This window comes from Nerophis lumbriciformis, linkage group LG18, assembly GCF_033978685.3.
Source record: "Nerophis lumbriciformis linkage group LG18, RoL_Nlum_v2.1, whole genome shotgun sequence".
NCBI lineage: Eukaryota > Metazoa > Chordata > Actinopteri > Syngnathiformes > Syngnathidae > Nerophis > Nerophis lumbriciformis.
The window spans coordinates 1970001-1982589 of record NC_084565.2 but is presented as its reverse complement, the minus strand read 5'-3'; the positions used below and the strand labels follow the sequence as shown (position 1 = coordinate 1982589).

General features: G+C 39.2%; 1 protein-coding gene across 5 annotated transcripts in view; it reads left to right on the top strand.

Moving 5' to 3' along the window:
- lmo4b (LIM domain only 4b) overlaps nucleotides 1-12017 on the top strand; it is a 158968-nt gene extending 146951 nt beyond the window's left edge. For all 5 annotated transcript variants that reach the window (XM_061977464.2, XM_061977465.2, XM_061977466.2 and 2 more), the window contains exon 5: nucleotides 11417-12017. In XM_061977464.2, coding sequence (XP_061833448.1) covers nucleotides 11417-11425 — 9 coding nt within the window. In that variant the 3' untranslated portion in view covers nucleotides 11426-12017. The remainder of the gene's footprint in view (nucleotides 1-11416) is intronic.
- Nucleotides 12018-12589: the final 572 nt, after the last annotated feature.

Sequence of the window (12589 nt, the reverse complement as noted above, 5' to 3'; positions counted from 1 at the left end):
TCCATAATATCATCAAAAGGTTCAGAGAATCTGGAGAAATCACTCCACGTAAGCAGCATGGCCGGAAACCAACATTGAATGACCGTGACCTTCCATCCCTCAGACGGCACTGTATCAAAAACCGATATCAATCTCTAAAGGATATCACCACATGGGCTCAGGAACACTTCAGAAAACCACTGTCAGTAATTACAGTTGGTCGCTACATCTGTAAGTGCAAGTTAAAGCTCTCCTATGCAAAGCGAAAGCCATTTATCAACAACACCCAGAAACGCCGCCGGCTTCTCTGGGCCCGAGATCATCTAAGATGGACTCATGCAAAGTGGAAAAGTGTTCTGTGGTCTGATGAGTCCACATTTCAAATTGTTTTTGGAAATATTCCACATCGTGTCATCCGGACCAAAGGGGAAGCGAACCATCCAGACTGTTATCGACGCAAAGTGTAAAAGGCAGCATGTGTGATGGTATGGGGGTGCATTAGTGCCCAAGGCATGGGTAACTTACACGTCTGTGAAGGCGCCGTTAATGCTTAAAGGTACATACAGGTTTTGGAACAACATATGCTGCCATCTAAGCGCCGTCTTTTTCATGGACGCCCCTGCTTATTTCAGCAAGACAATGCCAAGCCACATTCAGCACGTGTTACAACAGCGTGACTTCGTAAAAAAAGAGTGCGGGTACTTTCCTGGACCGCCTGCAGTCCAGACCTGTCTCCCATCGAAAATGTGTGGCGCATTATGAAGCGTAAAATACGACAGCGGAGACCCCGGACTGTTGAACGACTGAAGCTCTACATAAAACAAGAATGGGAAAGAATTCCACTTTCAAAGCTTACACTATTAGTTTCCTCAGTTCCCAATCGTTTATTGAGTGTTGTTAAAAGGAAAGGCCATGTAACACAGCCATGAAATTCTAAGTTAATTATTATTTGCAAAAAAAAAATAAAGTTTATGAATTTGAACATCAAATATGTTGTCTTTGTAGCATATTCAACTGAATATGGCTTGAAAATGATTTGCAAATCATTGTATTCCGTTTATATTTACATCTAACACAATTTCCCAACTCATATGAATTTTTTACCCCAATGCGGCCCCCGAGTCAAAAAGTTTGGGGACCCCTGATTATAGGAGCAGGGACTAATTTGTACAACATTTATTTTTTATTTGAAATGTATTCTGATTATAATCCCTCAGCTATCAAGGCAGAAAGGAAATGTCAACCCAAGCATGGAAAACAATGTCAACAAAATAGTAAAATCACATTGAACACTTAACTTAGATATAAATAATATGTAAGAAATGCTTGATAAAGTGTAAGAAAATAGTGCAAAGTGTGAAAATGTAAACATAGAAGCCTGAGAAGGACTATTTTCTGCAGGTTTAATGGCAGGAAGTTACCAAACAACAACACACCTTTTCAGTGTAGCATGATGTCGTACCATTTGTTGAATACAAAACAAAACAAATGAGACAAGTTTGGGGATATTTTGACATAATTGGGCGTGTTTATGAATTATAAACTCTTTGCCACTGGAGTTAAAGTCACAGTCGGACATGAGAAGTGTGAGCACTGGGACCGGGTGTGGTACGCACAAATGGGGTTGATTATTTTTTATGTATTTTTACACTTTTCGTATGTGTTTTTCACTTTTCTTTAAAAGCCTAACCAGGGACGAGGGTTGCAAAATGAGCCTGTGGCGATAAGTCCTATTTACTTTGACATGGATGACCTATGGGCAGCAATGTTTCATTGCACTGTAATAATAATAATAATAATAATAATAATAATAGTAATAGATTGTATTTGTACAAAGCACTTTACATTGAGTAAACAACCTCAAAGTGCTACAGTGTATTAAAAAGATAATACAAATAAATACAAATAAAAACTAGAACAGCCTAATAGCTAGAACTAGTATGCATATATTTAAAAAAAAGAAGAAGACTTTTTTAAAAAGAAGGGTTTTTAAGCCTTCTTTAAAAGCATCCACAGTCTGTGGTACCCTCAGGTGGTCAGGGAGAGTGTTCCACAGACTGGGAGCAGCGCAGCAGAAAGCCCGGTCTCCCATAGTTCGGAGCTTTGTCTCTGGAGGAGGTTAGCCTGGTGTGGTGTGGAGGATTTGTGGGTGAGCAGTTCTTTGAAGTAGAGGGGGGCATTTCCATGGAGGCACTAGGGAGACTTTGTATTCAATCCTGAGTGGAACAGGAAGTCAGTGAAGGGATTTGAGAACTGGTGTGATATGGTCATAATAAATACTAAAATATGTGTGTATACCAGTCAGTATTTATTATGTGTGTATACCAGTCAGTATTTATTATGTGTGTATACCATTCAGTGTGTATTATGTGTGTATACCAGTCAGTGTGTATTATGTGTGTATACCAGTCAGTATGTATTATGTGTGTATACCAGTCAGTATTTATTATGTGTGTATACCAGTCAGTATGTATTATGTGTGTATACCAGTCAGTATGTATTATGTGTGTATACCAGTCAGTGTGTATTATGTGTGTATACCAGTCAGTATGTATTATGTGTGTATACCAGTCAGTGTGTATTATGTGTGTATACCAGTCAGTGTGTAATATGTGTGTATACCAGTCAGTATGTATTGTGTGTATACCAGTTAGTGTGTATTATGTGTGTATACCAGTCAGTATTTATTATGTGTGTATACCAGTCAGTGTGTATTATGTATGTATACCAGTCAGTATGTATTGTGTGTATACCAGTAAGTGTGTAATATGTGTGTATACCAGTAAGTGTGTAATATGTGTGTATACCAGTCAGTGTGTAATATGTGTGTATACCAGTCAGTGTGTGTTATGTGTGTATGCCAGTCAGTGTGTGTTATGTGTGTATGCCAGTCAGTGTGTGTTATGTGTGTATGCCAGTCAGTGGGTATTATGTGTGTATGCCAGTCAGTGTGTATTATGTGTGTATGCCAGTCAGTGTGTATTGTGTGTATACCAGTCAGTGTGTATTGTGTGTGTATGCCAGTCAGTGTGTATTATGTGTGTATACCAGTCAGTGTGTATTATGTGTGTATACCAGTCAGTGTGTAATATGTGTGTATACCAGTCAGTATGTATTGTGTGTATACCAGCCAGTATGTATTGTGTGTATACCAGTTAGTGTGTATTGTGTGTATACCAGTCAGTATGTATTATGTGTGTATACCAGTCAGTGTGTATTATGTGTGTATACCAGTCAGTATGTATTATGTGTGTATACCAGTCAGTGTGTATTATGTGTGTATACCAGTCAGTGTGTAATATGTGTGTATACCAGTCAGTATGTATTGTGTGTATACCAGTCAGTATGTATTGTGTGTGTATACCAGTTAGTGTGTATTATGTGTGTATACCAGTCAGTATGTATTATGTGTGTATACCAGTCAGTATGTATTGTGTGTATACCAGTCAGTGTGTGTTATGTGTATACCAGTCAGTGTGTGTTATGTGTGTATACCAGTCAGTGTGTATTATGTGTGTATACCAGTCAGTGTGTATTATGTGTGTATACCAGTCAGTGTGTATTATGTGTGTATACCAGTCAGTGTGTATTATGTGTGTATACCAGTCAGTATGTATTATGTGTGTATACCAGTCAGTATGTATTATGTGTGTATACCAGTCAGTATGTATTATGTGTGTATACCAGTCAGTGTGTATTATGTGTGTATACCAGTCAGTGTGTATTATGTGTGTATACCAGTCAGTGTGTATTATGTGTGTATACCAGTCAGTGTGTATTATGTGTGTATACCAGTCAGTGTGTATTATGTGTGTATACCAGTCAGTATGTATTATGTGTGTATACCAGTCAGTGTGTATTATGTGTGTATACCAGTCAGTATGTATTATGTGTGTATACCAGTCAGTATGTATTATGTGTGTATACCAGTCAGTGTGTATTATGTGTGTACACCAGTCAGTATTTATTGTGTGTATACCAGTCAGTGTGTATTATGTGTGTATACCAGTCAGTATGTATTATGTGTGTATACCAGTCAGTATGTATTATGTGTGTATACCAGTCAGTATGTATTATGTGTGTATACCAGTCAGTGTGTGTTATGTGTGTATGCCAGTCAGTGTGTATTATGTGTGTATGCAAGTCAGTGTGTATTATGTGTATACCAGTCAGTATGTATTATGTGTGTATACCAGTCAGTATGTATTATGTGTGTATACCGTCAGTGTGTATTGTGTGTATACCAGTCAGTATGTATTGTGTGCACATGAGTCAGTATGTATTATGTGTGTATACCAGTCAGTATGTATTATGTGTGTATACCGTCAGTGTGTATTGTGTGTATACCAGTCAGTATGTATTGTGTGCACATGAGTCAGTATGTATTGTGTGTATACCAGTCAGTATTTATGATGTGTGTATACCAGTCAGTATTTATGATGTGTGTATACCAGTCAGTGTGTATTATGTGTGTATACCAGTCAGTATGTATTATGTGTGTATACCAGTCAGTATGTATTATGTGTGTATACCGTCAGTGTGTATTGTGTGTATACCAGTCAGTATGTATTGTGTGCACATGAGTCAGTATGTATTGTGTGTATACCAGTCAGTATTTATGATGTGTGTATACCAGTCAGTATTTATGATGTGTGTATACCAGTCAGTGTGTATTATGTGTGTATACCAGTCAGTATGTATTATGTGTGTATACCAGTCAGTATGTATTATGTGTGTATACCGTCAGTGTGTATTGTGTGTATACCAGTCAGTATGTATTGTGTGCACATGAGTCAGTATGTATTGTGTGTATACCAGTCAGTATTTATGATGTGTGTATACCAGTCAGTATTTATGATGTGTGTATACCAGTCAGTATGTATTATGTGTGTATACCAGTCAGTATGTATTATGTGTGTATACCAGTCAGTGTGTATTATGTGTGTATACCAGTCAGTATGTATTATGTGTGTATACCAGTCAGTATGTATTATGTGTGTATACCAGTCAGTATGTATTATGTGTGTATACCAGTCAGTATGTATTATGTGTGTATACCAGTCAGTATGTATTATGTGTGTATACCAGTCAGTATGTATTATGTGTGTATACTAGTCAGTATGTATTATGTGGTCATATTTCCATTATTTATATAAATATGACCATACTGTCCCTGTAATAAATAAACATTATGGCCGCATATTAGCCGCAGGGTGCAAAGCGTTGGGGGAAAAAAAAGTAGTGGCTTATAGTGGGGAAAATAGGGTCAATAAAATGTATGATTATTATTTCAGCCATAATGGTATTTGTGGGCGGAGTCCGTTAGCACGCTGCTACGGGGGGCTAATTAGCGGCGAGGCCTCCCTGCAGGGTCTGAGCGTGAGGAGCCGGGGCATCAAAGGCGGCGTCACGTCTGCAGCAAATAATGGCGAGGCGGCTGTTTATTTAACGTGTGTGTGTGTGTGTGTGTGTGTGTGTGTGTGTGTGTGTGTGTGTGTGTGTGTGTGTGTGTGTGTGCTCTAATTAAAAATACACAGGTTGCACTTTAGCATCAATAATGCAGCAGGTTTCACTACAACTGATGTACGCACATCAATAAAGAATGAGCTCGCCACCACTCAGACATTTCAAATTAAGCCCGCTTTCAATTTGCAGGCCCTAAGAGCTGATGTGTTAAAGGTGCAGGCCCTAAGAGCTGATGTGTTAAAGGTGCAGGCCCTAAGAGCTGATGTGTTAAAGGTGCAGGCCCTAAGAGCTGATGTGTTCAAGGTGCAGGCCCTAAGAGCTGATGTGTTAAAGGTGCAGGCCCTAAGAGCTGATGTGTTAAAGGTGCAGGCCCTAAGAGCTGATGTGTTAAAGGTGCAGGCCCTAAGAGCTGATGTGTTCAAGGTGAGGCCACAACGCCATTTACATCTCCTGCGGGAGGGCGCCCTCGTGTGATTAGGCTCCTGCTCCGGCGCGGAGATGTGATCAGACTCACGCCCCCTGGCTACATGCCACACACGTCTATTAGCGGGCCCTTACGTCTGGCCCCCGACAGCAGGAGAAGAGAAGATGTGTTGGCGCGGAGGTTTAATGGCGATGTTGTGACGGATGGCGGCGTGGGTCCACTTGCACGCACACCTGATTGCATATCTGCCATGTTGGCTGTGAGAAATGTCTTCAACTTCCACACCGAGGACGTTTAACAAGCAGGAGCGGGCCCTTTAAAAGTTTGCCTACTAAACTGCTGCATCAGAGGTTTACAAGCAGGAGCGGGCCCTTTAAGAGTCTGCCTACTAAACATCAGAGGTTTACAAGCAGGAGCGGGCCCTTTAAGAGTCTGCCTACTAAACATCAGAGGTTTACAAGCAGGAGCGGGCCCTTTAAGAGTCTGCCTACTAAACATCAGAGGTTTACAAGCAGGAGCGGGCCCTTCAAGAGTCTGCCGACTAAACTGCTGCATCAGAGGTTTACATGCAGGAGCGGGCCCTTTAAGAATCTGCCTACTAAACATCAGAGGTTTACAAGCAGGAGCAAGCCCTTTAAGAGTCTGCCTACTAAACTGCTGCATCAGAGGTTTACAAGCAGGAGCGGGCCCTTTAAGAATCTGCCTACTAAACATCAGAGGTTTACAAGCAGGAGCGGGCCCTTTAAGAGTCTGCCGACTAAACTGCTGCATCAGAGGTTTACATGCAGGAGCGGGCCCTTTAAGAATCTGCCTATTAAACATCAGAGATTTACAAGCAGGAGCGGGCCCTTTAAGAATCTGCCTACTAAACTGCTGCATCAGAGGTTTATATTATACCTGTGTGTATACCAGTCAGTATTTATTGTGTGTATACCAGTCAGTGTGTATTATGTGTGTATACCAGTCAGTATTTATTGTGTGTATACCAGTCAGTGTGTATTATGTGTGTATACCAGTCAGTATTTATTGTGTGTATACCAGTCAGTATTTATTATGTGTGTATACCAGTCAGTGTGTATTATGTGTGTATACCAGTCAGTGTGTATTGTGTGTGTGTGTACCAGTCAGTGTGTATTGTGTGTGTATGCCAGTCAGTGTGTATTGTGTGTGTGTATGCCAGTCAGTGTGTATTATGTGTGTATGCCAGTCAGTGTGTATTGTGTGTATACCAGTCAGTATTTACGTGTGTATACCAGTCAGTGTGTATAATGTGTGTATACCAGTCAGTATGTATTATGTGTGTATACCAGTCAGTGTGTATTATGTGTGTATACCAGTCAGTGTGTATTATGTGTGTATACCAGTCAGTGTGTATTGTGTGTGTATGCCAGTCAGTGTGTATTGTGTGTGTGTATGCCAGTCAGTGTGTATTGTGTGTGTGTATGCCAGTCAGTGTGTATTATGTGTGTATGCCAGTCAGTGTGTATTGTGTGTGTGTATGCCAGTCAGTGTGTATTGTGTGTGTGTATGCCAGTCAGTGTGTATTATGTGTGTATGCCAGTCAGTGTGTATTGTGTGTATACCAGTCAGTATTTACGTGTGTATACCAGTCAGTGTGTATAATGTGTGTATACCAGTCAGTGTGTATTATGTGTGTGTATGCTAGTCAGTGTGTATTATGTGTGTGTATGCTAGTCAGTGTGTATTATGTGTGTGTATACCAGTCAGTGTGTATTATGTGTGTATGCCAGTCAGTGTGTGTTATGTGTGTATACCAGTCAGTGTGTGTTATGTGTGTATACCAGTCAGTGTGTATTATGTGTGTATACCAGTCAGTGTGTATTATGTGTGTATACCAGTCAGTATTTATTATGTGTGTATACCAGTCAGTGTGTATTATGTGTGTATACCAGTCAGTATTTATTATGTGTGTATACCAGTCAGTATTTATAGTTAGAACGTAGCACAAACAAATGAGACAAGTTTAGGGAGATGTTGTCAAAATTTGGACTGTTAATAAATATGTTAATTACACATTAATAACATAAGAAACATACATTTTACATTGATGTTAGATAAATGATGTCGTTCACAACACAACAGATGACGTGTTGTGTGTGTGTATGATTGTTTGTACATTGATGTTACATCCATGATGTCGTTCACAACAACACAACAGATGACATGTGATGTTAGATAAATGATGTCGTTCACAACAACACAACAGATGACATGTGATGTTAGATAAATGATGTCGTTCACAACTACACAACCGATGACGTGATGTTGGATAAATGATGTTGTTCACAACTACACAACAGATGACATGAGATGTTAGACAAATGATGTCGTTCACAACAACACAACAGAGGACATGTGATGTTAGATAAATGATGTCGTTCACAACAACACAACCGATGACATGTGATGTTAGATAAATGATGTCGTTCACAACAACACAACAGATGACATGTGTTGTGTGTGTATGATTGTTTGTACATTGATGTTACATCCATTATGTCGTTCACAACAGATGACATGTGATGTTAGATAAATGATGTTGTTCACAACAACACAACCGATGACATGTGATGTTAGATAAATGATGTTGTTCACAACAACACAACAGATGACATGTGATGTTAGACAAATTATGTCGTTCACAACAACACAACAGATGACGTGATGTTAGATAAATGATGTCGTTCACAACAACACAACCGATGACATGTGATGTTAGATAAATGATGTCATTCACAACTACACAATCGATGACATGTGATGTTAGATAAATGATGACGTTCACAACAACACAACCGATGACATGTGATGTTAGATAAATAATGTTGTTCACAACAACACAACAGATGACATGTGATGTTAGATAAATGATGTCGTTCACAACAGATGACATGTGATGTTAGATAAATGATGTCGTTCACAACAACACAACAGATGACATGTGATGTTAGATAAATGATGTCGTTCACAACAACACAACAGATGACATGTGATGTTAGATAAATGATGTCATTCACAACAACACAACCGATGACATGTGATGTTAGATAAATGATGTCGTTCACAACAACAACACAACCGATGACATGTGATGTTAGATAAATGATGTCGTTCACAACAACACAACAGATGACGTGTGATGTTAGATAAATGATGTCGTTCACAACAACACAACCGATGATATGTGATGATAGATAACTGATGTCGTTCACAACAACACAACCGATGACATGTGATGTTAGATAAATGATGTCATTCACAACAACACAACAGATGACGTGTGATGTTAGATAAATGATGTCGTTCACAACAACACAATCGATGACATGTGATGTTAGATGAATGATGTCGTTCACAACAACACAACAGATGACGTGTGATGTTAGATAAATGATGTCGTTCACAACAACACAACCGATGATATGTGATGATAGATAACTGATGTCGTTCACAACAACACAACCGATGACATGTGATGTTAGATAAATGATGTCATTCACAACAACACAACAGATGACGTGTGATGTTAGATAAATGATGTCGTTCACAACAACACAATCGATGACATGTGATGTTAGATGAATGATGTCGTTCACAACAACACAACAGATGACATGTGATGTTAGATAAATGATGTCGTTCACAACAACACAACAGATGACGTGATGCTAGATAAATGATGTCATTCACAACAACACAACCGATGACATGTGATGTTAGATAAATGATGTTGTTCACAACAACACAACCGATGACATGTGATGTTAGATAAATAATGTTGTTCACAACAACACAACAGATGACGTGTGATGTTAGATAAATGATGTCGTTCACAACAACACAATCAATGACGTGATGTTACATAAATGATGTCGTTCACAACAACACAACCGATGACGTGATGTTAGATAAATGATGTAGTTCACAACTACACAACCGATGGCATGTGATGTTAGATAAATGATGTTGTTCACAACCACACAACAGATGACATGTGATGTTAGATAAATGATGTCGTTCACAACAACACAACCGATGACATGTGATGTTAGATAAATGATGTCGTTCACAACAACACAACCGATGACGTGATGTTAGATAAATGATGTCGTTTACAACAACACAACAGATGACATGTGATGTTAGATAAATGATGTCGTTCACAACAGATGACATGTGATGTTAGATAAATGATGTCGTTCACAACAGATGACGTGATGTTAGATAAATGATGTAGTTCATAACAACACAACAGATGACATGTGATGTTAGATAAATGATGTTGTTCACAACAACACAACAGATGACGTGTGATGTTAGATAAATGATGTCGTTCACAACAGATGACATTTGATGTTAGATAAATGATGTTGTTCACAACAACACAACCGATGACGTGATGTTAGATAAATGATGTTGTTCACAACAACACAACAGATGACGTGTGATGTTAGATAAATGATGTCGTTCATAACAACACAACCGATGACGTGATGATAGATAAATGATGTCGTTCACAACTACACAACCGATGGCATGTGATGTTAGATAAATGATGTTGTTCACAACCACACAACACATGACATGTGATGTTAGATAAATGATGTCGTTCACAACAACACAACCGATGACATGTGATGTTGGATAAATGATGTCGTTCACAACCACACAACTGATGACATGTGATGTTGGATAAATTATGTCGTTCACAACAGATGACATATTATGTTAGATAAATGATGTCGTTCACAACAACACAACAGATGACATGTGATGTTAGATAAATGATGTCGTTCACAACAGATGACATGTGATGTTAGATAAATGATGTCGTTCACAACAGATGACATGTGATGTTAGATAAATGATGTCGTTCACAACAGATGACATGTGATGTTAGATAAATGATGTCGTTCACAACAGATGACATGTGATGTTGGATAAATGATGTTGTTCACAACAGATGACATGTGATGTTGGATAAATGATGTCGTTCACAACAACACAACCGATGACATGTGATGTTAGATAAATGATGTCGTTCACAACTACACAACCGATGGCATGTGATGTTAGATAAATGATGTTGTTCACAACCACACAACACATGACATGTGATGTTAGATAAATTATGTCGTTCACAACAACACAACCGATGACATGTGATGTTGGATAAATGATGTCGTTCACAACAGATGACATGTGATGTTAGATAAATGATGTCGTTCACAACAACACAACAGATGACATGTGATGTTAGATAAATTATGTCGTTCACAACAGATGACATGTGATGTTGGATAAATGATGTCGTTCACAACAGATGACATGTGATGTTAGATAAATGATGTCGTTCACAACAACACAACAGATGACATGTGATGTTAGATAAATGATGTCGTTCACAACAGATGACATGTGATGTTAGATAAATGATGTCGTTCACAACAACACAACAGATGACATGTGATGTTAGATAAATGATGTTGTTCACAACAGATGACAGAAGCTCTCTTCCTGTTGCAGGTGTGTTAGGAGGAGGCGGGACAGGAAGCAGGAAGTGTGCCTTCACTCATGGCCACACAGACTGATGGAGCCTCCACAGGGGGTCTTCCACACGGAGACTTGCACTTAAGTCCGTACCAGACCTGACTTAAGTCCGTACTAGACCTGACTTAAGTGCGCTGAAAGGGACTCTTGAGGACGAGACCCCACTTAACAGGTCCATAAGAATCTTTTCTTTGTTTTGCCCAGAGACATTTCAGGAGGCGGACTGCTTTCTTCCTGGTTTCTATCGTCACGACAACATGGTGATCCTACTTCTTTTATTGTGGAGGGATTCTAAATCCTTTTTTTTTTTAAATTCATCTCTTCTTCGCCGGTGTCAACAAGATGGCTCTTTGTGCACAAGTGCGTGTATTTGTGAGATGAGCAGGTGTGTACAGGTGTGTACAGTATGCATGTTAATGTCCTTGGTGTCCCCGCCCCCATGGCCACGCCCCCACGTCGTGTAGAGTCTCCCCACATTTTATCGCTGAATGAAAGAGAAATTTATTTGTGATATTTTCCAAGACATTTGCTTCAGTACGGTGTATTTAATTAATAAAAATATGGAAGATTTAACTTATTTTCTTACATTAATGAGATCCTTTTTTTTAATTTTAACATGGTCTGTTCCAGTGTCAAACCAAGCCTTTAATCAGGGGTGTCCAGAGTGTGGCCCTGGGGGCCTTTTGTCACCCACAGCTCATTTGTTAATGGCCCCGTGGCACTTTAAAAAAATACTATATATATATATATATATATATATATATATATATATATATATATATGTCTTAATAAGGTTATCCAAAAAATAGTGCTCGATACCGTAGTAGAGCGCAATATATGTATGTGTGGGGAAAAAAAATCACAAGACTTTCATCTCTACAGGCCTGTTTCATGAGGGGGGTACCCTCAATCGTCAGGAGATTTTAATGGGAGCATTCGCATACCATGGTTTATATAGGGCACAGAGTGGGTGGGTACAGGCTGGCCTAGGGGCGTGGTGATTGGTTCATGTGTTACCTAGGAGGTGTTTCCGTCTATGGCGGCATGTTGTTACAATTTCGCTGCGCTTGTTGAGGGATGACAGGTCTGGACGGTAGATAATAAACAGTTTCTCTTTCAAGCATAGGTTGCATCTTTTATTACCACTAT